The sequence below is a fragment of the Moschus berezovskii genome, chromosome 13 (assembly GCF_049115385.1).
Source record: "Moschus berezovskii isolate FMDL1 chromosome 13, NW_MosBer_1.0, whole genome shotgun sequence".
NCBI lineage: Eukaryota > Metazoa > Chordata > Mammalia > Artiodactyla > Moschidae > Moschus > Moschus berezovskii.
The window spans coordinates 71,432,027-71,457,689 of NC_142472.1; the positions used below are offsets into that span (position 1 = coordinate 71,432,027).

Consider the following 25,663-nt stretch of genomic DNA (forward strand, 5'->3'; position numbering starts at 1 on the left):
CACGTCCTCAGAGACCCTCACTCAGGGGCTCTGCACCTGGCCTCCCCAGGCTCGCGTTCTACCAGCTCCTCCACTACTTCTCCTGAGGGCTTGCCTGAATCCCCATGGATTCTCGTCAGGTTTTCTCAACAAGAAGAAACTTCTCCAGGTGGACAGTCTGGGGACACACAGTGATCTGGAATGGAGCCAGAAGGGCCCCTGCCTTTGCCAGTTTTGAGCCCCTCAGTGGAGAGGGTATGTGCTTGGAAGGAGGACCTGGCGGGAAAGAACTACCAGCATGGGGGCAAGGGGGTACACTGGCCACACAGGGGCCCCTGCAATGAGGCAGGTTTCCACCAGGAACAAGCCGAGGCTGGGTTGGGAGGTCTGCAGGCAGAGAGGCCCCTGGCCTGGTGTCAGGACAGGCAGATCCAGCTGGGTGGAGCTCACCATCCCTCCAGGGGCCCAGAGGAGTCAGCGTTTCCATTACTGAACCAAAGTCCGGAGGCGGTGCAGAGATATCGTGTATGGAGATCACAAAGAACGCCCTTCTCCACCCCCGGAGACCCAACAGGGACACACATCAGACAGACTCAGTCAGCCCAGCGCCACCCCCGGCAGATGTTCAGGGCTTTCTGGATTGCCCAGCGAGGAGGGGCTGGTGTCATCCTGGAGCCAAGACAGAGGCCACCATAATTTCCCCAGGGTTCCAATCATCGTGTATGAGCCCTGTCCCCCCAGCTCCACCTCAGGATCCACACCTTTCCCGGAGCAGGGAATCCAGGCCCAAGTTGTAATTATCCGTTCCTCCATTCAATTTGCACCCCATCCACACTGGAGGTCTCCAGCCCCTCTCCTGGCCCAGCGTCACCAGGCTGTGGCTGACCTTGAGAACAAAGGCATCTGCTATCTCCCAGAGACTTGTTTTTTTCTTTTAAGCTCACTGACTTGGGGATTCATCTCTTACGCTTTAATTAGCAATTACGAACCATCTGCAATTCTGGAGATGGACAATTTTTGACAAAACTGACGGGAGATAGGAATATTTCTCAGGATTTCCAAGACAAAATCAAACTCAGAATCTCTCTGGGAATAAAGTCTAAAGTCCTCCCCAGGGCCTCCAAGCTCCTCCATGAGCTGGCCTTGGCCCTCTCAGCTCACCTCACTCACTCCCCCCCACGCATGCTGTGCCTCCTGCAGTTTGTCAGATACCTCAACATGCTCCCACTCCCTCCCACTTGAGGGCCTTTGCACCTCCTCTGCCTCCTGCCAGGGATGGTCTTCCCCAGCCATCTGCCTGCTCACTCCCTTGCTTCGTGCAGGACTCACTCAAATGTCACTTTGTCAGATGCACCTTCCCTGACCACCAGAAACACACACTTTCCTAAATCTGCCACTGAGATACCCTTTCATTCCTGTTTTACTAATGTCTCCAAGTCAAATTTTAAGTGGTTTGATGAATCTAAAGTCTTATTGATGACCTATGCATTTGTAGTTAAAAAGTCAGGTGTAAATGCTGTAAATCTGTTTCTCTTTTTGTTTTTGTTTGTCATTTCGGCTCCTTTTCCAAATGCCTCTCCTTTGGCCATGCCTTCCACCATTGAAAGCCACGGACTTTGACTACAAAGAGAGCTTTTGGGATCGTGTTTTAAAAGACCCCATCGGCACACTGGAAGGTGATGAGGTCTTCGAAGACGAAGTAAGTTGGTTAAAAACTGGGAACACTGGCTCTGAATGTTCGGGTAGGGTGGCCCGGGGGCCAGCTGGACACTGCATCTTGAGCCCTGGGAGTCACAGCATTGCTCCGCTGTTATCACAGCCCAGAGAGCTTCTCTTAAAACAAGCTGAAGTGTAAATGACACACATTAATCCAAAAAGGGTCAAAAGAAAGCCAAGGATGACACCACAAGGCCCTGCATTCAGTAACATGAATAAATCCCCCTCAAGATTGCTTTTGAAGGCAGCAAAGTTAAAAACAAAACACACAAGCTACCCAGATACTTATGAATAGATCAGGGCAAATCGCTCTTTGTAGAAACCTTGTGTAAACATGAAGTTAGATCCTTGAAACATGGACTAGATGTAATTTTCCCACTAAGCAATGGTGGCTCAGACAGTAAAGAATCTGCCCACGATGCAGAAGAACTGGGTTTGATCCCTGGGTCCAATCCCTGGTCGGGAAGATCCCCTGGAGAAGAGAAAGGCAACCTGCTCCAGTATTCTTGCCTGGAGAATTCCATGGACAGAGGAGCCTGGTGGGCTACAGTCTATGAGATTGCAAAGAGTCAGACACGACCGAGCGACTATCACACATATACATACCACTTAAAATTCTAGACATTATATAGAAAACAAACACAAGGAGCTTTTAAAAGACAGAGAAAAGAAGGCAGACTGTCAGGGGACCATGAGATCCAAGGAAAAACATGGCGGTGAGTTTCTGAGTTTTCTTTTTGCTTCGTATATTCCTGAAAAGACAACAATCAGAAACCCCAACAAGCATAGACCAAAGCCCCCAAAAAAGCCTACCATCTCCAACTGAAGGACCAAGCATGGAGCAGCCCAGAAGACGGAAACTTCAGACGACAGCATCCTCAGTGCCAACACCGCAAAAAAGAGCAATGGAGCATATCCCACAGATCTGAGTCCTGCTCCCACACTTTTCAAAGCAGCACAGAACAAGCCCTGAAGTTTAATGGTGGTCCTTTCCCAGCTGTATCCAACAATTAGAGACATCGTGGGAAGTTCCAAAAACTTGAATAAGTCTCACATCTACAGAAAGTTTTGTACTGTCTTCACTGCACAAATGTTTTGCCTGCCAATGCAGCTTGGTGGCTATAATTTCCTGTCTCAACTTACCTCCAAGGCTTCCAACACCTGTTTACTCAGGTTATATATCCTTTCCACTATAGCTGAGAAATTTTCTCAGGATTGTAGGTACTAACTACAATCACAAAAGTGAGAGCTTGTGTCTCTGAAACTCAAAATTAAGCAGATACATTTTCCTGAACTTAAAAAGGGGGGAAAAATAACCGAGGCATTTAGTTTTTGCTCTTATTTTAATTGAAAAAAATTCTCTGATTTCAGCTCTTATTTAGCCCTAAATTCCTCACTTTCCAGACATGCTCCTATACACTTATATTAATAAGAAGCAAAAGTGTTTTTGCTCAGCCATGCCCGACTCTTTGCAACCCCATGGATTCTAGCCCACCAGGCTCCTCTGTCCATGGGGATTCTCCAGGCAAGAATACTGGCGTGGGCTGCCATGACTGCCTCCAGGGGATCTTCCCGACCCAGGGACTGAACCCAGGTGTCCTACATTGCAGCAGATTCTTTACCATCTGAGCCACCAGAGAAGCCTGTATTAATAAGAAAAAAACCTACTGCTTTTTCAAATACTGAATTACCATGTCAAACAGTGGAGAAGGGATTACTTGAACTTAGATTCACGGCACTGAATATAGTAAGACAGGAAAGTAAACTCAGGCATTTTAGAGAGATTTTTTGTAAAGAATTGAAATCAAAAGGAATTGTTTTAATTAGAAACAAATTTTTCAAAAACCTTCAGTGCACTTGTCAACTGAGGTTCTGTGTGTCTGGTAGGGCTGCAGCCATAAGCCAAGGGGACCCCTCCCATGGAGCCGTGCGAGGCTCTGGATGAGATAGGATGCTGGGAGGGTTCTGGGTGACACAAAGCCTATGCACGTGAGCCCCAGTCACAAACACCTTGCCTCGCCATCTCAGGGACTTGGCTCAGGTGACAAAGTATGGCACAGAGAGAGGGGACATGACCCCCTGCTGTCTATACCACCTGGCCTCCAAAGATCAGACACTTAGGTGAGTGACAGGGGCAGCACTTGTGGCCCAGCTACAGTATAACCTGAAAAGCACCGTTTCTCCAAGAAATCCCATAGGCGGCAGATGTGGCCAAGCAGAGCCAGAGCAGGACAGAAGGAATGGCATCAATGCCACATGATACCTGAAGCTGAAGACTTGTCTGTGTGGACTTCTGAGGCCTTTGGGAGGGGGAGCTCCAGAAACCACTGAGATGCCCACGGGAGAGACGTAGCTGAGGTCCTTTGACTTGGAGGCAGCCGTCAACCTAGACCGTGGTTATTCTGACGGTGGCATCTGACAGATCTCACATGCCTCGGGGCAACCCAGCCCAAGCGCCACAACTACCAAGCTGCAACGGCTGAGCTCGCATGCCCAGAGCCCACACTCTACAAGAAAAGCCACCACGCAGTGAAGCCTGCACACAGCAGCTAGGGAGTAGCCCCTGCTCGCGGAAACTAGAGAAAGCCCTCAGGCAGCAACAAAGACCCAGCACAGCCAAGAATAAAATACAAAATAAATCAAAAAAAAAAAAGGACTCATGAAAGACCGGCCTGGGCAATTGGGTCATTGCTCCAACTCAAGGGAGGAATGGTCAACAATAAAGAGTTTAGAGGCAGGAACATTGGACCACAAGCCTCCACCTCAATCCGCCCTGAAGCACAGATACACTCCAGTATGAAAAGATGAACTGAGGCCTATTAAAAATTTGAAGAGTTCATTTGAGCCTGTATGATTAGAATCAGGCAGTACCAGACCGGAAGTGGCTAAGAGCCCTTGGCCAACAGGAGCTGAGGAGAGACAGAAAAGGCTTCTGCAGAGCAAGGAAATCATTGACTGACTGGCTTAAAGCTTAAAGCTGCTTGTGAGTGGCTGTCCTTGGGTTTTGATCTCTTAGGCTTGAGGCATTTACAGGCTTAGGTTTTTGTTTGCTTACTTGGGGCACCATGGCCTCAGAGAGTCCTCAGTCTGATGGCCTCTGTGTTTAATTAACTGAACACCAGCAACGAGAAGAGGTGTGGCTGGGAATCAAGCAAGTCAGTCCTGAGACACCCCAGCTTTTCCACAACCTGGAAAAACCAGCCAAAAGCAAGCTGCATTCTTGAATCTGCCCCAGGTCACGTGCGTCTTCGGATTTGTGGGCCGCCCGCTTCCTTTTGTTGTAGTTGTTTAGTCGCTAAGTCCCGTCTGCCTCTTTTGCAACCCCATGAACTATAGACCACCACAGTCCTCTGTCCATGGAATTTTCCAGGCAGGAATGCTGGAGTGGGTTGCCACTTCCTTCTCCAGGGGAACTTCCCAACCCAGGGGTTGAACCCCTGTCTCCTGCATCGGCAGGTGGACTCTCTACCACTGAGCCACCAGGGAAGCCGCCCCCACCGCTTACTTTAGGAGGCTTATAAGTGAATGGCAGACTGTACATTATCAGATGCAGGACAAGCTCCATAACAACCTCAACCTGTAGTGAGGAGGGCGATGTGATGACCTGCAGTTCTTCTGGACAGCAAGTCACACTTCACCTTCTACCAAAAGGGAGCCGAAGAAAGAAACTCTTGTGAAGACCAACCTATGGGTCAGTCCTGGTTAACTTCACAGACTTGAGATTGAATGAACAAATCTACAAAATTAAAAGGTAGCTTGCAGTGTCATTACTTTGGAAGAAATCCTTACAGACAGAATCATCCACTACAAGAATGTGCTAGGTACTACCCTGGTTTCCTGAAGACTCTTATCCTTCACAGTTATTTATGATACGATAAATAACCAACCATTGAGAACTTGGTCATTCCAGGAACTAAAAAAGCCTTATGCTGTCAAGCCATGGATGCAATTTTATGCTCTAGAGCCTTCTCTACATTTGGAAGGAGAAGGTAATTTTATGCTCTCAAAAGATTTCTTGGTATGCTACTATTAAAAAAAAAAATTCTTAAGGGAAGTTGGGAATGAGAAGAGGGTGTGACCACTGTGGAGACAATCTTCAGAACAAATATTGCTAGTCATCCTGCTGTTCCCACTGTTTCCAATAACATGTTGAAATCTCATCTGGCACATTAGGGAATCAGATTTCAGGCTATTTCATTCTGCGGTCCCTTTGCAGGTTTCCTCTTGGATTGATCTCTTGATCATTATGTAGTGTCCGTCCTTATCTCTTGTAATCTTCTTTATTTTAAGGTCTATTTTGTCTGATATGAGGATTGCTACTCCAGCTTTGTTTCCCATCTGCATGGAATATATTTTTCCACCTTCTCAGACTATATGTGTCTTTAGGTCTGAAGTGGGTTTCTTGTAGACAGCATATATATGGGTCTTGTTTTTGATTCCATTCAGCCAGTATGATTTGTCTTTTGGTTGGAGCATTTAATCCATTTACATTTAAAGTAATTATTGATATATATGTTCCTATTGCCATTTTCTTAATTGTTTGGGGTTGATTTTTGGGGGCTCCAAAATCACTGCAGATGGTGATTTCAGCCATGAAATTAAAAGATGCTTGCTCCTTGGAAGGAAAGTTATGACCAACCTGCTGCTGCTGCTGCTAAGTCACTTCAGTCGTGTCCGACTCTGTGTGACCCCTTAGACGGAAGCCCATCAGGCTCCCCCGTCCCTGGGATTCTCCAGGCAAGAACACTGGAGTGGGTTGCCATTTCCTTCTCCAATGTGTGAAAGTGAAAAGTGAAAGTGAAGTCGCTCAGTCGTGTCCGACCCATAGCGACCCCACGGACTGCAGCCTACTAGGCTCCTCCATCCATGAGATTTTCTAGGCAAGAGTACTGGAGTGGCATGCCATTGACCAACCTAGACAGCATATTAAAAAGCAGAGACATTACTTTGCCAACAAAGGTCCATCTAGTCAAGGCTATGGTTTTTCCAGTAGTCATGTATGGACGTGAGAGTTGGAATATAAAGAAAGCTGAGCGCTGAAGAATTGATGCTTTTGAACTGTGGTGTTGGAGAAGACTTTTGAGAGTCCCTTGGACTGCAAGGAGATCCAACCAGTCCATCCTAAAGGAGATCAGTCCTGGGTGTTCACTGGAAGGACTGATGTTGAAGCTGAAACTCCAGTACTTTGGCCACCTGATACAAAGAGCTGACTCATTTGAAAAGACTCTGATGCTGGGAAAGATTGAGGGCAGGAGGAGAAGGGGATGACAGAGGGTGAGATGGTTGGATGGCATCACCAACTCAATGGACATGAGTTTGGGCAAACTTCAGGAGCTGGTGATGGACAGGGAGGCCTGGAGTGCTGCGATTCATGAGGTCGCAGAGTTGGACACGACTAAGCGACTGAATTGAACTGATTTTGTAGCTCTTTTTCCTTCTCTTGTATTTCTTGACTCTATAAGTCCCTTTAACAATTGTTGTAAAGCTGGTTCGGTGGTACTGAATTCTCTTAACTTTTGCTTATCTGAAATGCTTTTTATTTCTCCACCAATTCTGAATGAGATCCTTGCTGGGTACAATAGTCTTGGCTGTAGATGTTTCCCTTTCAGTACTTTAAATATATCCTGCCATTCCCTTCTGGCCTGCAGTTTCTGCTGAAAGATAATGTATGGGGTTTCCCTTGTATGTTATTTGTTGCTTTTCCCTTGCTGCTTTTAATATTCTTTCTTTGTGTTTAGTCTTTGTTAGTTCACTTAGTATGTGCCTTGGCATGTTTCTCCTTGGGTTTATCCTGTATGGGACTCTTTGTGCCTCTTGGACTTGTTTGACTATTTCCTTTTCCATGTTGGGAAATTTTCAACTATAACCTCTTCAAAAATTTTCTCATACCCTTTCTTTTTGTCTTCTTCTTCTGGGACCCCTATAATTCGAATGTTGGTGCATTTGATATTGTCCCAGAGGTCTCTGAGACTGTCCTCAGTTCTTTTCATTATTTTTACTTTATTCTGCTCTTCAGAAGTTATTTCCACCACTTATCTTCCAGCTCACTGATTCGTTCTTCTGTTTCAGATATTCTGCTATTGATTCTTTTGCACTGAACTGAAAGTATTTTTAATTTCAGTAATTGTGTTGTTTGTCTCTGTATGTTTATTCTTTAATTCTTCTAGGTCTTTATTAATTGATTCTTGCATTTTCTCCATTTTGTTTTCAAGGGTTTTTATCGTCTTTACTATCATTATTCTGAATTCTTTTTCCTCTTCATTTATTTGGACCTCTGTGTTCCTAATTTGTTCCTTCATTTGTTTAGTATTTCTCTGTCTTTTCATTATTTTTTTTAACTTACTGTGTTTGAGGTCTCCTTTTCCCAGACTTCAAGGTTGAATTCTTTCTTTCTTTTGGCTTCTGCCCTTGTAAGGTTTGTCCAGTGGTTTGTGTAAGCTTCGTACAGGGTGAGATTTGTGCTGAGTTTTTTGTTTGTTTGTTTTTCCTCTGATGGGCAAGGCTGAGTGAGGTGGTAATCCTGCCTGCTAATTATTTGGTTTGTATTTTTGTTTTCTTTGTTGTTTAGGTGAGGGTGCACAGGGTGCTACTGGTGGTTGGGTGATGCCAGGTCTTGTTTTCAGGTGGTTTCCTTTGTGTGAGTTCTCACTATTTGATACCCCCTAGGGTTAGTTCTCTGGTGGTCTAGGGTCTTGGAGTCAATGCTCCCACTCCAAAGGCTCAGGGCTTGATCTCTGGTCAGGAACAAAGATTCCACAAGTAGTGTGTTATGGCATTAAGTGAGATTAAAACAAATACCCCAAACCAAGAAACCAAAGATAAACAAATGGCAGTCACAAAATCAGGCAAATAATAATTAAAATAATGGAATATGCATATATACATATACACCCATAAGGAAAGTCAAAGCAGTCCAACAAAAGTAAAATACAGTAGATTGACCCAGCAAACAAAGGAAATCAAAAATTATATTTACCAGTTAAGAACAAAACTAACTAAAGCACAAACTGGAAAACAAAACGAAAGCAAGGTGCCAGGTGGGGAATAAAGCAATGAAAACAAAACTAACAAATATTGAGGCAGATGAAGAAGACTTATATACATTAAAGAGTAACTCTTTTGCAGGTTTCAACCGTCACCTATCAGTCAGTGTTCAGGACCGTGCTCAAAGAAATGGCTGTTCGCAATGAACTGGAGGAGGATATTACCATTCCCCTGACTGGTCATCTGGAGGGTGAAACCAGAAGGAAACTGGGGATTCTGTAAGTGACAAGAGGGATGGAACTGTTGGTCACTGGGTGCAGGGAGACCAAAGCTAGTGGCAGAGAAAAGTATTAACTGGGCCATGAGAGCACAGAGGAAGGCCAGGGTCCAGAAGCTTCCTTGAGTCAAAGAGCTGGCACAAGCCAGACAAAGGACAAGGGTAAGATCCGGCTGCCAAAACTCAAAGGCAAATAAATCTATCAACAGGGGATGTGCAAGATAGCATCAAAGGTGAGCAGGGACACAGGCTGGAAATCCCAGGCAAGAAAAAGTCTTGAAGGGACCGTGAACTTGTATGAAAGTCTGGGAGGCAAGGTTCAGACCCCTGAGCCTTTGAATCAAGCTCATGGGCATCTTCCCAAGAAATTGCTTAGCTTCATCCTAGGCTAGCCATTGCTTCTCCATGCTCCTTGAGGGGGAAAAGCCCCACACATCACTGACCTGGGAGTCATGGTAGGGGCTTGGGGAGCGATAAAGTTATTGCAGATGGCTGCTGGCACCAAATCTTTCCAGTTGGCATGACCCCAGTCACAAAATGGACCAGAACCCCATCTATGCATCCAGCCTGTGGTACAAGGAAGCCTGGATTTTCACTTATCCAGCTGTCAGAAGCCTTGGTGAGCAAGGTACACGGTCAGGCATCTGAGGCACTCTCTGGCAGGGGCTCTGAGGAACAGGCTGTGGGGGATGGGGTATCATGCATAACCTCGTTGGTGAATGAAGACTCCAAAAAATCAGCGAGAGACTGACTGCCAGCAACTTCTGCTTCGGGTTCAATAGAGTCCTGGGGCCAGAGACCCCTAAGGCTTCTCTAGGAAAAGGGAAGACTAAATACACGATGTAAAATACAAAGAACACCCAAGTTTTCAGATCCTCATAAAACAAGAAAAAAAATCCCAAATCACACCATTATAGGTTATCCTACATTCTAGGTTACATTTTCTCCCCCTTCTTTCTCGTCTAAGCCCATACCAAGGCTCATTCTAACCTAAGTGCACCCAATGAACACACCTACTGTGTACTGGTCTATACAGTAGTGTGTACCCTTACTAGCAAGGCTAGTAAGGATTCCATTAGCTTGCAAAGCTGAGCAAAGAACCAAGTAAAGAAACTTCCCCACAGGGCACTGGGTGCCTCTGGAGGGATCCCTTCACTGGAATTTAACTCTTGCATGCACCTGGCATCCTGCTGTCAGCCTGGACAGGCTTCACCCCACCCTCTTCCTCCTTGTTCTTTCACAGGTGATGGTAGGCTAGGTAACTGCTTCAATTCCATTCACAGTGCTTGCAAATAAAACAAAGAACCCTTGGCACAAATGGGCCATGAAGAGCTCATTCTCAACTTGCAAATAGCTTCTAACGTACAGACACTAAACCTCCTTTACACCAGGCAAAACAGTCAAGCCCTTTCCAGCAGACGGTATTTGCTTCCTGAGGTTGCTCGGGGTTAAATTATTACACTCTCTTTGAGGACTTCGAATCGAGAACTTAAAATCTGCCATGTCAAAGGCCCTCTGCTCAGATCCAATTAAGCCTTGGAAGCTCCCTCCTTCTGGCAGATTCCCTTTCAAAAGGTCTCTGATCTGAGAACCAGGAAAGGCTGCTGTCTCCGGAGACCACCCTTATTTGGCAGGAAAACAGTCCCAGCCATCGAAATGCCAGGACGACTCGCTTTGTATATTGACATGAGAGGAGGCTTGAAGGCTTGATCATTTTGAAGAGCTGTGCCTTAATGTGGCTTTCATGGTGAGTCATTTTTGAGTGAGTTTATTTGAAAGTTTCCTACTCAGTGCAAAGGAGTTTCAGGTGTCTGTATCCGGGTCACAAATAATGCTGTTTCTCTAAGCTATTTCCAAATAACGCTTTACTGAAATGTACACAGGCCACAAGCACACACACCACAGAACAAACAACCTGCGCGAGCTGAACTCATAGAATCCACTTCGGCTGGCTTTGGATCTCCCGACCCTGGCTTCATTCCCAAGAGGAACCCCACTGAATTCATTTGGAAAGATCCAGGGTCAGCCCAGGTGCCCAGGTTGAAGGCCAGTTAAAGGTCAGGAGGGACGCACAGCACCAGGTGCTGGGCCTTTATTCCTGAGCACAGACTGGAAGAAAGCTGGTTGCAAAGGCAGAGCCATCCAGCCCAGTCTCCACCTATGAAACGACGGAGCTGGCCCCAGCTCTGTCTGCCATGTAGCATGACATGTAAACGCGAATTCGGTCTCAGCTTTTCAAGACGATTCACCTTCCTTTCAGGTTGAAGAAAAATTTTGAAAAATACAAGGAGACGATCTACTGGATTATGAGGAAGCGTGAAAGTAAGAACTCCTCTCCCCATTTCCCATCCCATTACCTGATTCTCCTGGGTGCATCTCGCTGTCTCCTGCCTTCCCCTCTGTCCCTCAAGGAGGCAGAAATACTTGTTCCCTCACTTGAGCATCTATTGGGCCAGTAAAGTCTCAGCAGCCAGGGATTAAAATACTGAGCAAGCCAAACACGGTCTGGGACTTCAAGGGGCTTATCCTTTGATTGTGATGAGTGTAGGAGGGAGGGCAGGAGGTGAAGACAAACAGGAAAGCAGGGAATTTGCATATAAAAAAGTTAATGCTTTGGTGGGAAGGGGATAGATGGGACCACACAAGAAGCCATCTAACCTGTATTGGGGGAGGTTCTAAGAAGTCATTAACACAAAGTTTAAGAAAGAAATAGCCCCTTTACCAGATACTAAAGGCATCCTAAAAATCCCATGGATGGAGGAGCCTGGTAGGCTACAGTCCATGGGGTCACAAAGAGCAACTTCACTTCACTTCAAAGTCATCCTAAAGGAAATCAGTCCTGAATATTCACTGGAAGGACAGATGCTGAGGCTGAAACTCCAATACTTTGGCCACCTGATGCGAAGAACTGACTCATTTGAAAGCACCCTGGAAGAAGCACAAGCTGGAATCAAGATTGCTGGGAGAAATATCAATAACCTCAGATATGCAGATGACACTACCCTTATGGCAGAAAGTGAAGAGGAACTCAAAAGCCTCTTGATGAAAGTGAAAGAGGAGAGTGAAAAGGTTGGCTTGAAGCTCAACATTCAGAAAACAAAGATCATGGCATCTGGTCCCATCACTTCATGGGAAATAGATGGAAAAACAGTGGAAACAGTGTCAGACTTTATTTTTTGGGGCTCCAAAATCACTGCAGATGCTGATTGCAGCCATGAAATTAAAAGACGCTTGCTCCTTGGAAGGAAAGTTATGACCAACCTTGATAGTATATTAAAAAGCAGAGACATTACTTTGCCAACAAAGATCCGTCTAGTCAAGGCAATGGTTTTTCCCGTGGTCATGTATGGATGTGAGAGTTGGACTGTGAAGAAAGCTGATCGCCGAAGAATCGATGCTTTTGAACTGTGCTGTTGGAGAAGACTCTTGAGAGTCCCTAGTACTGCAAGGAGATCCAACCAGTCCATTCTAAAGGAGATCAATCCTGGATGTTCATTGGAGGGACTGATGCTAAAGCTGAAACTGCAATACTTTGGCCACCTCATGCGACGAGTTGACTCACTGGAAAAGACTCTGATGCTGGCAAAGGTTAGGGGCGGGAGGAGAAGGGGACGACAGAGAATGAGATGGCTGGATGGCATCACCGACTCTGTGGACATGAGTTTGAGTGAACTCCGGGAGTTGGTGATGGACAGGGAGGCCTGGCGTGCTGTGATTCATGGGGTCACAAAGAGTCGGACACGACTGAGCGACTGAACTGAACTGATGCTGGGAAAGATTGAAGACGGAAGGAGAAGGGGACAACAGAGGACGAGATGGTTGGATGGCATCACCGACTCAATGGACATGGGTTTGAGTAGGCTCTGGGAGTTGGTGATGGACAGGGAGGCCTGGCGTGCTGCAGTCCATGGTGTCACAAAGAGCCAGACACGACTGAGTGACTGAACTGAACTGAAAGGCATTGGAGGTCCAGGTGTTAAGACTTGCCAATCATGGATTTGCCTGCTTTGTGAGTCTAATCAAAAAGTCTGAGCCAAGAGCCTAAGCTACCAGGCTACTTAATTCAGAAACTCCAAACCACCAGCTGGAACATCTTTGAGATGACCAGATCCCACTGACATAGAATTGGCAATGACAGCCACAACTGACACACCTCACCCATCACGGTGCCTTTTCTTGCTGAGCCAGGACAAAGCCCCAGATTCCCTCTCAAGAAGCGCTCCCATTCCCATACCGGTAAGTACATGCCCCTGACCTAACTCCTATAGAATGACTGCTGCGGGCAGCCCCTTGTCTCTGAACCGTCCGATTTCCAAGCCAAGGATGGCTTCACAGGCATGTGAGCTGTGCAGGTACGCAGGCCCCCACACTTAGGGCCCTGTGTTTGCTCTTAATGCTCGGCTGCCACTGTCCTGAAATCCATCATTAATTTATTTTGGTTGCCTGACATGCGGGGTTCTAGTTCCCTGACCAGGGATCAAACCCATGAGCCCTGCAATGGGAGTGCAGCATCTTAACTGCTGGACCACCAGGGAAGTCCCTGAAATCTTGAATTTTAAAACAAGGATACCTGCATTTTGAAATTAGACGGCCTCTCCTGTGGGTGAAAAGAAGTGGGAGATACTACACAGCACGTGTCATGAGCCACTAGACCCCAAAGCTCCCCGTGTGAAGGACACAGGCCTGCGGCCCGTCTCCGGGTAGCAGCCTCCAAGCAGCATCGCCTCAGAGGAACCTAATGGGTCTCTGCAGCCAGCCTGACCCCACTTTAAGGAAACTGAGGCTCAGAAAGGCAGCCTAACACCTCCCCCTATTAAAGACAGAGCTGGTTATACAGGACAAACCTGAAAATCCGTGATTCTAGCCTCTGACAGCGGAAAAGAGTGAGCATATCCGTGTCCTTTGTTACCGTGACCATTTCAGGAATGCTCTCTGTTCCTTTCTGACTGACCCTCAGGGAGAGCAGCGGAGCTCAGATCCACTTCCCCCCTGGACAAATCGCCTCCACTCTGGAAGGAAGCACTGGAGGAGGGCTCCTCCAAGGGAGACTGAGGCCTGAGTCCAAACCTCTCACAAAGCACTTTCATCGACTCTGTCCCCGCCCACCTCTCTCCCCTCATCTCCATGAGGACAAGCTCCTCTCTGAGCTCTAAGGAGCGGCCTCCTTCCCTTCCTCAGGGGCACACAGCCGTGCCGTGTGCTCCTCTCCCCAAGCCCCACCCCACACCTCTCGGACATCACCGACACCACCTCAGACACCTTCATTGCTCCAGTGTCCCTGACTCCCATCCTCCCCTTTCTCAGTCCTTTCTTCACATTCTCTCCGGCAAAATCTTTTCAAAACACTTCCCTGGCCCTCCAGGAAAATTCCACATTTTCCCCACGTGGCTTCAAAGGCCCTCGCTCTTGTCCATTCCAGACACCCTGGCTTTTCTGTTATTCATCACAGGAGCAGGCCTCCCTGCCACAGGGCCTTTGGACGTGTGGTCCTCTGGCTAGAACACTCTGCATGCCAATATCCTTGTGACTTGCTCCCTCACTTTACTCAGGTCTCTGCTGAACAGTCACCTCCTCAGAAACTATTTCTTTGGCTACCCTTTACAAACCAGTGTGCACACACACACACAATCGTTCTCCATTCTTCTCATCCGCTGGCTGTTTCTTCGGGGCACGCCTAGCCACCAGCAGGTGAAGCTTTCACCTGTTCACTTGTGTAGTGTCTATCTCCCCTACTAGAACGGGCAGCAGGCACGTGCCACCCCCAGTACCTAGGGCAGCTTTTGGCATACGTGAGCACAACGGATATTTCCTGAGTGAGGGAATAAAGGAGTGACCTAGCCCTGCCTGTCTCTCCAGAGTCACCCGTTATTACTAAGCTGGTGTCATGCTAGCCTTCAACAACGCAGCACTTATGCTAGGAATTCCACCTGGCAACCAGAGACAATTTCCGTTGTGCACAACCTCCAGGCCTGGATAGGGTCCCTGTGAGCTCCGATGGCACCTTGCCCTCTGTGTTGGCAACCTCAGAGTTCCTGGGGTAAAATTCTAAATCAGCCGCGGTAAGATAGCATCACTGACTCCATGGACAGGAGTTTGAGTAAACTCCGGGAGACAGTGAAGGACTGGGCACGCTGCAGTCCAAGAGGTCGCAAAGAGTTGGACACGACTGACCAACTGAACAAGAAGAAGCAGCAGCAGAGGGCAAGGAAAGACCTGAGAGGCAGTAGGCAGCAGGTTGAAAAAGCAAGAGAATTGAGACCCAACGTGCGCAGGTCTCCGGCAGCGCAAGACTTGTAGATTTCCACCTCCACCGGCCAGACTCTTAAAGTTTAAATGGAGGCCTTACCTGGCTTCAGGGATGCATCCATCCAGGTGGGCTCAACAACACAGTCCCCGCGAGGCTGCATCCTTGCAAAGCGTTCCCCGTGTGGGAACCGTGGGCAGAACGTACATTCCAAGGACCAGGAAGCGGGTGGGGAGACTTCCGTGCCCCGTCCAGCTCCCGGGTCAACAAGCTGTCACGTCCTCTCCAACACCTCCTCCAGCGCTGTGATGGCCCCAGTGGTGGGACAACCAAGCTCTCTTAACTGACCTCCCCCAAATCTAGTTGCGGAGGGAGCGGCCCCCTTGCGGGGAAGAGCATCCTGGCTGATACTGACTGCCCGCCTCCCACTGCGGCGCCCCCTGGTGATCAACCCCCGGGGAAGAGTCCTTGCTGCTGCTGCTCTCCAAAATCCAATAGTTATAAAAATGGACCGAAATGAAGATTAAAAAGAAACTTGCTGCTGCTGTGAAAACTAAGTGGAATGCTTTTGAGAAGACTCAATAAGAAAGTAATACCTTTACAAATACTGCTTAGAACTAGGCGTGCACCAAACATACAGAAAAGGCTGAGGGCTATACAGAATTTTTTTTTTTCAAGTCTACAATCCTGCACTCAGACTATGTAGAAATTGCCAAAATTGAAAGTGATAGATAATAAATTATGAATGGGGTTTGAGCAAATGTGATCACAGAGTCCTGCACTTAAAAATGGTGTGTTAGCTACCATGTATAAAATAGCTAGCTAGTGGGAACCTGCTAACACAGCACAGCAAGCTCAGCTCAGTGCTCTGTGATGACCTAGAGTGGCTGGACGGGGGTGTGGGAGGGAGGCTCCACAGGGAGGGAATATATGTATCCATACAGCAGATTCACTTTGTTGTACAGCAGAAACTAACAAAACATTGGAAAGCAATGTCCTCCCATTAAAAATAAAATTTTAAAATAGTCTACATTTGTGTTTTAAGTTAAAATAGCATGCTTAAGGTATGTTTCCTTTTATTTTATGACTTTCACTTTAGCCTGTTTTTTTAAATTACCAGACTCAGCAGCCTCACTTGTTACTGGCATGTGGCTGGTGTGTCACCCCTCGAATCCCCAAGTCTGGACTGGGCAGTGTTCACCGTGGTGTCAGGCATCAGACACTGAGCTGGCACCTCACAGGCCCTTAATAATTGTGTGTGGAATGAAAGAATGAATGGGAAAAAAATGAGAGAGCTTGGGGAAATATGGCCGCTGTCCCAACTCTTCAAACTCTCTTTGGGTTCCTTGGGAGAAATAGATATAAGATTTCTTTCTCTTTTCTACCAAAGACTTACTTAGCCAAAGGACTGGAGAGACCACTTTCACGTTTCACTTATGTAGTATACCACCACAAGACGAGGAGGAGGAGGAGGAGCCAGAGAAAGAAGTCAAGAAACGTCGTCGTCGTGTTCGCCGTACGAAGACGTTAGAGCTAGATACGGACTGGATCAACAGCAAGACTAAGGTAACTGTGGCAGTGCCCTGGTGTTTGCATTTTGTCCAGGGTTTTTTTTTTTAATTTGTTTGGTGGTGGGGGTGGGGATTTACTGGATTTAGAAAAGGCAGAGAAATTAGAGATCAAATTGCCAACATCCCTTGGATCATCAAGAAAGCAAAAGAGTTCCAGAAAAACATCTACTGCTTTATTGACTATGCCTTTGACTGTGTGGATCACAACAAACTGTAGAAAATTCTGAAAGAGATGGGAATACCAGAACACCTTATCTGCCTCCTGAGAAATCTGCATGCAGGTCAAGAAGCAACAGTTAGAATCAGACATGGAACAACAGACTGGTTCCAAATTGGGAAAGGAGTACATCAAGGCTGTATATTGTCACCCTGCTTATTTAACTTATATGCAGAGTACATCATGTGAAATGCCGGGCTGGACGAAGCACAAGCTGGAATCAAGGTTGCTGGGAGAAATATCAATAACCTCAGACATGCAGATGACACCATCCTTATGGCAGAAAGCGAAGAGGAACTGAAGAACCTCTTGATAAAACTAAAAGAAGGAGAATGAGAAAGTTGGCTTAAAGCTCAACATTCAGACAACAAAGATCATGGCATCTGGTCCCATCACTTCATGGCAAATAGATGGGAAAACAGTGGAAACAGTGACAGACTTTATTTTCTTGGGCTCCAAAATCTACACAGATGGTGACTGCAGCCATGAAATTAAAAGATGCTTGCTCCTTGGAAGAAAAGCTATGACCAACCTAGACAGCATATTAAAAAGCAAAGACATTACTGACAAAGGTCCATCTAGTCAAAGCTATGGTTTTTCCAGTACTCATGTATGGATGTGAGAGTTGGACTATAAATAAAGCTGAGTGCCGAAGAATTGATGCTTTTGAACTGTGGTATCGGAGAAGACTCTCGAGAGTCCCTTGGCCTGCAAGGAGATCCAACCAGTCCATCCTAAAGGAAATCAGTCCTGAATATTCATTGGAAGAACTGATGCTGAAGCTGAAACTCTAATACTTTGGCCACCTGACAGGAAGAAATGACTTATTGGAAAAGACCCTGATGCTGGGAAAGACTGAAGGCAGGAAGAGAAGGGGACAACAGAGGATGAGATGGTTGGATGGCATCACTGACTCAAAGGACATGAGTTTGCGCAGGCTTCGGGAGGTGGTGATGGACGTGGAAGTCTAGCGTGCTACAGTCCATGGGGCCACAAAGAGTCGGACATGACTGAGCAACTGAACTGGGGGTGGGGGTGCTGGGCGTGTTTCAGGTGGGACATATACACACACCCTCAGAGAGCTGTCAGTCAGGACCAATACACAACGTGAACACAAACATGACAAATACTTCCCATATACACGAGGCACAGCTGAGTGTGTGGTTTATCACAGCTTTGCCAGGACTGTAACTGGGATCACTGTCATTGAAACACTTCTCTTTGCAGGGCCTACAGTAAGCAATTGGGTGGGATTGGGAGTAGAGGAAAGGAAATATATAATATGTAGGTCCCTCCCTTAACAAATTTAAAATCTGTATCAAAAAGCAATTGTGTGGTGAATGTGTATATGAACTCTGGTCTATCCATACAATGGAATATTAGTGCTGAAAAGAAATGAACTATCAAGCCATGAAAAGACATGGAGGAAACTTAATTTGTATTACTAAGTCTAGAAAGCCAATCCAAAAAGGCTACATATTGTATGATTCCAATTAAATGACATTATGGGAAAGGCAAAACTATGGTGGCAGTAAAAAGACCCAGTGCTTGGCAGGTATTTGGGAAGAAGGATGAACAGGAGGAGCACAGAGGGTTTTTAGGGCCATGCGTACATTCTGTATTGTATTATAACAGTAGATATATGTCATTATTATTGCTGTTTAGTCACTAAGCCATGTCTGACCCTTTGAGACCCCATGGACTGTAGCCCGCCAGGCTCCTCTGTCCATGGGATTCTCCAGGCAAGAATACTGGAGTGGGTTGCCATTTCCTGCTCCAGGGGATCTTCCCGACACAGGGATGGAACCTGTGTCTCCAGGGTTGCAGGTGGATTCCTTACAGCTGAGCCACCAGGGAGGACCATATGTCATTGTATGTTTGTATAAACCCGCAGAATGTAGAACACCAGGAGTGAACCCAGTGTACACTCTGGGCTCTGGTGATGGTGACGTGCAGAGTAGAGTCTTTGCATAAATGCACACCGTGGTGCAGGGTGTTGATAGTGGGGGAGGCTGCGCATGTTGTGGGGGGTGCAGAGGATTTATGGGAAATCTCTGTATTTTATGCTCAATTTTGCTGTGACCTGCTCTAAAAAATAAAGCCTATCTGTAAAGCCATTCACATGGTATATTTATAAAGATGGACACTATAAAGCCATAAGTGAAAACTAATAAGGTCCAGAGTTTAAAAAAACAAAAAGGCACTGAAGGGGGATAGACTCTCTGCTTTCTGTAAATATATGCTGAGAAGGTACAATGCCCCAGGCCCTCTTCTAGGTGCTGGAGCTACAAGGGTGAAGAGACAAAGCCTTGGGAGCCATGGAACTTAAATTTGAGTTGAGCACACAGTCAACACGACGGAGGATGAGATGGCTGGATGGCATCACCGACTCAGTGGACATGAGTTTGGGTGAACTCTAGGAGTTGGTGATGGACAGAGAGGTCCATGGGGTCACAAAGAGTCGGACATGACTGAGCGGCTGAACAGTCAACGCACAAAATTCTGTTCAGTGCCAAGGTAGGTATTGTTAGATGCCACAAGAAGGAAGGCAGGATGAGGGGCTCTAGAGTTACTGGGCTGAGAAAGGAGTAACTGTCATGCTTTCAGTGCGATCGCAGAAGTGCCATTTGAGCCTAGGCAGGCACGAGCAGAGGGAGAGAGCCACTGGAGACTTGGAGGAGTGTCCTAGGCAGAGCTAACACATGCAAAGGCCCCGAGGCCCTTAGCCTCAAGGGCGGTGGTGAGAAAGGGATGGGGATGAGCTCCGTGTCTAGGTCAGGTAGAGCCTTGTGGGTCATGGTTTTATCCAAAGGATGCTGTGGAGCCACTGGAGGGGCTAGAGCAGGGGGAACATCATCTGGCTTAAGCTCTCGAAGAATCTTTCTGGCTGCTCTATGGAGAACAGGCTTAAGGGGGCAAGAGTAAAGGCAGAAAGCTCAGCTGGAAGCCAGGTATTAATGCAGGTGAGAGACGATGTGCATCTCTACTAGGCTGGTGGCGGAGGTGGTGAGGAGCTGTCTGACTGGGCATATTTTTTATGACTGTCTGACTAATAACACAACCTCTGTGCTTAAGACCGTCATGTATGTTTTTCTGGGTCTCACTCTCTTGAACTGTAAAGTGAAGATAATAAGACCATACTTATCCCACAAAATTGTTGGAAAAAGCTAAGTATACATTATATGCAGAGGTGCTTTAAAACCTGCATGATGTTACATAAATGTTAGTTTCTAGTAGTCTCATGTGTTCTCCAATTTACTAAGTGATAATACAGCTTTTTCTCAGTTGCTCTGGCCAGATTTCTTAGATTTATCCTTTTGGCTTTGTGTGATATATTTCCCAGTGAGGGAAAATGGAACGACTCTATCTCTGTGTCAGGGATTTTTCTTTGCCCGTGGCTTCTTGTTTTTAGGAAAATGTCATTCCATGACAAGTGAATTTGATGAGAAGAAGGTATATCGAGAAATTCTGGCTTCAGGTGGCTTTTGAAAATAAGACCTAAAATATAAAATCCTCCCCCGTGAGCAAAATCTAGAAGCTTCTTACTGGTTCTCAGGAAGAAACCAACCATAAATGTCCTTATAAAGTGCTTTCTTTAGGGTAAAAAAAGAAAGAAGTGATTTGTAGAATAAATGTGCAAGGTGGCTGGGAGCTTAATGGCTGGAGGTTGTGCGTTTCCAAGGATGAGCCTGCTGGCTGTGGGGTAGCAGGGACAGACTGTGGGAGTCTGGCTCCCCTTTCATTGGATAGCCTTGTGTAGGTCACTCAGTCATGTCTGACTCTTTGCAACCCCATGGACTGTAGCCTGCCAGGCTCCTCTGTTCATGGAATTTTCCTGGCAAGAATACTGGAGCTGGTTGCATTTCTTATTCCAGGGGATCTTCCCCATCCTAGGGCTCAAACTGGCATCTCCTGTGTCTCCTGCATTGGCAGGCGGATTCTTTACCACTAGCGCCATCTAGTGGAACGCCTCTCTTAAACGGGGGAAATGATAGCGCCTCCTCTAGGGTCACTGTGTTGTGGAAGTCACGTGCTGAGCCCAAACGCTGGATGTAGGGACAGAGTCAGTTACAGGATATTCATCATCACCTGGTGGAGCGATTCCTGGACATTGAAGGCCACGCCCTGCGGAGTTCACAGCAGGTCCTCATCAACCAGCTGCACCTTTTTCTCTCATTGTCTCCGATTTTGGCACTCTGCAGTGAGATCTCTTGAGTGAAGGATTCTTCAGTCATTAAAAGAGCTTGAAAAACCACTGATCTGACACCTAGTTAGAGAAATGCAGGATAAAACATGACCGGAAAAGGCATCCTGCTACAAACACCTGGGAAATTCAAAATTTTTTTTAAGTCTCTTTAAATGTATAGTATTTAAATGCAGAAGTATCTATGTACAGTATTTAAATCTAGAGTATATAAGAGTATATTGGAGAAGGAAATGGCGATACACTCCAGTATTCTTGCCTGGAAAATCCCGCTAACAGAGGAGCCTGGCCCGCTACAGCCCATGGGGTAGCAAAGAGTCGGACATGACTGAGCACACATATGTACATAGAAGAGTATAGAAGAAAGTAAGGGAGGTAATACCAGACATAGAAAGTGTGAAATGAGACTAGTGAGAGAGAGTAGGGTGTGGGAAGCAGGAGAAAGGCTTGCATTTTAATATCTGATGGGGACTCAAGGCCCCTGGAGGACATGCATCCTTCTCAGGCACAAGTGAAGTAGCTACAGTAAGTGGTGACACATTTAACCACAGAACACTTTGCAAACACTAAAGAGCTGATACCAGGACTTCCCTGGTGGTCCTGTGGCTAAGACTCCTCCTCACTGCCAATGCAGGGGACCAGGGTTCAATCCCTGGTCAGGGAACTGGATCCAACATGCCACAAGTGAGACCCAGCACAGCCAAAGATGGAGGTGGCGGGGGGCGGGAAGCTGATATCATATGTACTCTGCTCTCTTACTCCTGAAGATTTTTTTTAGTATTTCTATATAAATTTTTGGCTGTGTTGGGGCTTAGTTGCGGTGTGCAGGCCTAATTGCACTGAGTCACGTGGAATCCTAGTTCCCCGACCAGGGATTGAACCTGCTTCCCCTACATTGGAAGGTGGGTTCTTAACCGCTGGACCACCTGGGAAGTCCCAACCCTGTGGATTTTAATTGGTAATATTAACAACATAGCCAAAAGCAACTCGTACATTTGCAAACTCAAAAACACACCTGTAAATAACCTGTGTGTCAAAGAGGAAAGCATACTAGAAATTTTAAAATACTCAGAATGAAATGAAAGGTGAGTATCTACACTTGGAGGAAAGAGCTAAAATTTTGAGAGGAATGTTATAGCTTTAAATGCCTATCTTAAAGAAGAAGAGGAGGAAGAGTCATGAAGAAGCAGCAAGATGGAAATCAATGATCTCAACATTCAATTCAAGGAATTAGAAGAAAAATACATAGTCTAACATAGAAAACCCACAGAAAGCAGCCGTATGTAGAAAATAATGCTGGGAACAAAAATTGATACACTAGAAAACAAAAAAATATTAGAGCAAACCAAAAGGCTTGGTCTTTGAAAAAATGAGTAAAATAAGCAAATCTCCAGGCAAATGATCTGGAAAAAAGAAAAGAAAACATACATACACTATAAAGAATGAAGACAAGGACATGACTAAGAGACGTGCGTGTGTGCGTACTCAGTCGTGTCCGACTCTCTGCGACCCCGTGGACTGTAGCCCTTCAGGCTCCTCTGTCCATGGGATTCTCCAGGCGAGAATACTGGAGTGGGTTGCCAATTCCTCCTCCCGGGGATCTTCCCGACCTGGGATCAAACCCACGTCTCCTACATCTCCTGCACTGGTAGGCGGATTCTTTACCACTGAGCCACCTGGGAAGCCCAACTTAGAGACAGTAGAGGGTTTTTGAAAATATTATATCACGAAATTTTATGACAATAAATTTGAAAATTTACATAAAATAAACAATTTCCTAGAAAAATATAATTCACTTAAACTGATTCAAACAGAGATACAATACCTGAATATACTAATGTTGTCAGTGAAACCGTGCCTCCCTCCAAAGTAGATATATTTAAATCCTAAACCCCACTGACTCAGATTATGACACTGTTTAGAAAATTGGTAATTAGTTCAGATGAGGTCATACTGGAGTGGGGTGGGCCGGTGGGCCCCTAACCCATTCTGACTGGTGTCCTTATGAAGGACAGTGAAGACACTGCGACTCAGGGAAGATGGAGCCGGATGTCGGAACCCTGCATACACAAAGCAAGGAAGAGTAAGGACCGCAGGTCATCACCAAAGCCAGGAGAGAGCATGGGATAGATTTTTCCTCTGAGCCTCTAGAAAGAGCTGAGCCTTCTGACCCCTTGATTTTAGACTTCTGGCCTCCACAGCTGTGAAAGAATAAATTTCTACAATTTAAAATTGCCCAGTACTTTGCTATGGTAGCCCTATGAAATTAATATAACTGATAACCGTTAGATTGAAATGATAGTTTAAAATCTGCACACACAAACACAGAGTGGTCCATTTCAGCTTCCTCAATACAGAGACAAGTAAACCAAGCCCCTGCGAAGGTTCCCTTCTGGAATCCCCAGCAAGTTGGTGGTGGTGATGGGTGGGGGAGTGATGGGCGGTGGCATGCAGGAATCAGAGAGTAAGTAGATGGATGTCAAGCCTTCTGGTGACAACACAGGCTTCTCTGTTCTCCCTAGGTACTTCAAGGTGATGGAAAAATAATTCTCTACCCAGATGAGACTATCTTCCAAATTCTCTTTCCTGATGGATCAGGCCAGATATAGTATCCACTGGAACACAGGGACATATACGGTGCCAGGAAAGTCTGTGTTTCGGGGCCGGGGCATAGGTTTTACTGGGGCCTGCATCACTCTGCAGGGCTCTCTGTCTTCTGCAGGGGACCCCAAGGGACTACTTGTGCCTTAACCATCTCCCAGTTACCCATCAGGACACCCGGCCATGCTCATCCTCAGTATAAAAGAGGGCAAGTTCACGTACATCATTCTGGAAGACAGTGCAAAAACGTGCATCCGGGCCCTCATCAACAACTCTGGCCATGCCACCTTCCATGATGAAAATGGAGACATCTGGTAAGCCTGGGGCATGAGTCCCAAACACCCCTCCCTGCGGAAGCACTGTGATTAAGGTTGTGATTCCCAGTCTGCACAGCCGTCCTCTTTCTGGGTAAACCTCTCTTTCCCTCGCTCATTCACTTAGAATTCATCCATCCAAGCCACACATGGGGAGCTGGGTGTCGTGATGAGCCTGTAAGACAGGACCGTGACCTCAGATGGTGCCCCAGCCTTTTTGCACCATCGCTTCCCCTCCAGGACATAGCAATCACAGACTCAAAAGCTGGAGTAAGCTTTGGGTTTCGTCTCCTCTCACTTAAGAATCAAACTTCATGAGAATGACCTTAGAAAGACCCAGTGCCCACTCTGTTCCAGGTGCCATGGAGAGAAAGGTATGGTGAGCGCACTGGAGGTACATGTATTGTATTTTACAAACATAACTTCTAAAACTTTCATTGTAGCTAACTTGGCTGTTATGTTCCCGTTTCTGGTAACGGTAGGGAACCTCGTCTTACCCACTCAAGGCAATTCCGTCACTTCAGAACTTTTCTCCACCTCTTTGGTGTAAGAACTCTGTCTTTTCAGGAGTTTTCCCTTGCCTTCTGTTCCAGTGGTCACAGAGTGAAGACTGCATATTCTCCTGAACCAACTTTATACTTCTGGATAGTTAAGGCCAAATTTTAATTCCGAAGAAATATGTTCACCCTCCAGGCCTTGGTTTTTAGGAATATTTTCCCTGTTATGAGGTCTTCAACACCACTTGCTAGTTGACTACTTTGTTCTCTGGTGTATCTGCTCTTCCTGGAGGGCCATTTGTATAGAAATCTATGTCTATAATATTACAAAGCTACAGTAATTAAAACGGTGTGGTCCTGGCACAAAAGCAGACTATGTATCATTGGGACTGAACAGAGAGACCAGAAATAAACCCACACACCTACCATCAATTAATCTTCAACAAGGGCGGCAAGATTATATAATGGAGAAAAGACAGTCTATTCAGAAAGTGGTGTTGGAAGAGCTGGACAGCCTCATATAAATCAGCAAAGTTAGAACACACCATCACACCATATACAAAAATAAACTCGAAATGGCTTAAAGACCTAAATATAAGACATGACACCACAAAATTCCTGGAAGAGAACATAGGCAATACCTTCTTTGACATAAAGCATCACAATATTTTCTTAGATCAGTCTCCCAAGGCAAAAGAAATTAAAGCAAAAATTAACAAGTGGGGCCTAATAAAACTTGAAAGCTTTTACACAGCAAAGGAAACCATAAGCAAGATGAAAAGACAACCCATGGACTGGGAGAAAATATTTGCAAATGATGCAACCAAGAGTTTAGTTTCCAAAATATACAAACAGCTCATGTAATTTAATATTAAAAAACCAAACAACCTAACCAAAAAAAAAAAAAAAGGGCAGAAGACTTAAACAGACATTTCAAAGAAGATATAATAATAGGCACATAAAAAGATGCTCCAACATCACTTATTATCAGAGAAATGCAAATCAAAAGTACAATGAGATATCACCTCACATCAGTCAGAATAGCCATCATTAAAAAGT

The 25,663-nt window shown here is 46.0% G+C and overlaps 1 protein-coding gene across 1 annotated transcript in view; it reads left to right on the forward strand.

Moving 5' to 3' along the window:
• Positions 1–25,663, forward strand: part of ERICH6B (glutamate rich 6B) — a 52,321-nt gene that overhangs the window by 21,637 nt on the left and 5,021 nt on the right. Inside the window, exons 6-11 of the mRNA XM_055425994.2 lie at positions 1,587–1,678; positions 8,821–8,957; positions 11,217–11,278; positions 16,591–16,766; positions 23,715–23,800; positions 23,955–24,107. Of these exons, the coding sequence (XP_055281969.2) occupies positions 1,587–1,678; positions 8,821–8,957; positions 11,217–11,278; positions 16,591–16,766; positions 23,715–23,800; positions 23,955–24,107 (706 nt within the window). The remainder of the gene's footprint in view (positions 1–1,586; positions 1,679–8,820; positions 8,958–11,216; positions 11,279–16,590; positions 16,767–23,714; positions 23,801–23,954; positions 24,108–25,663) is intronic.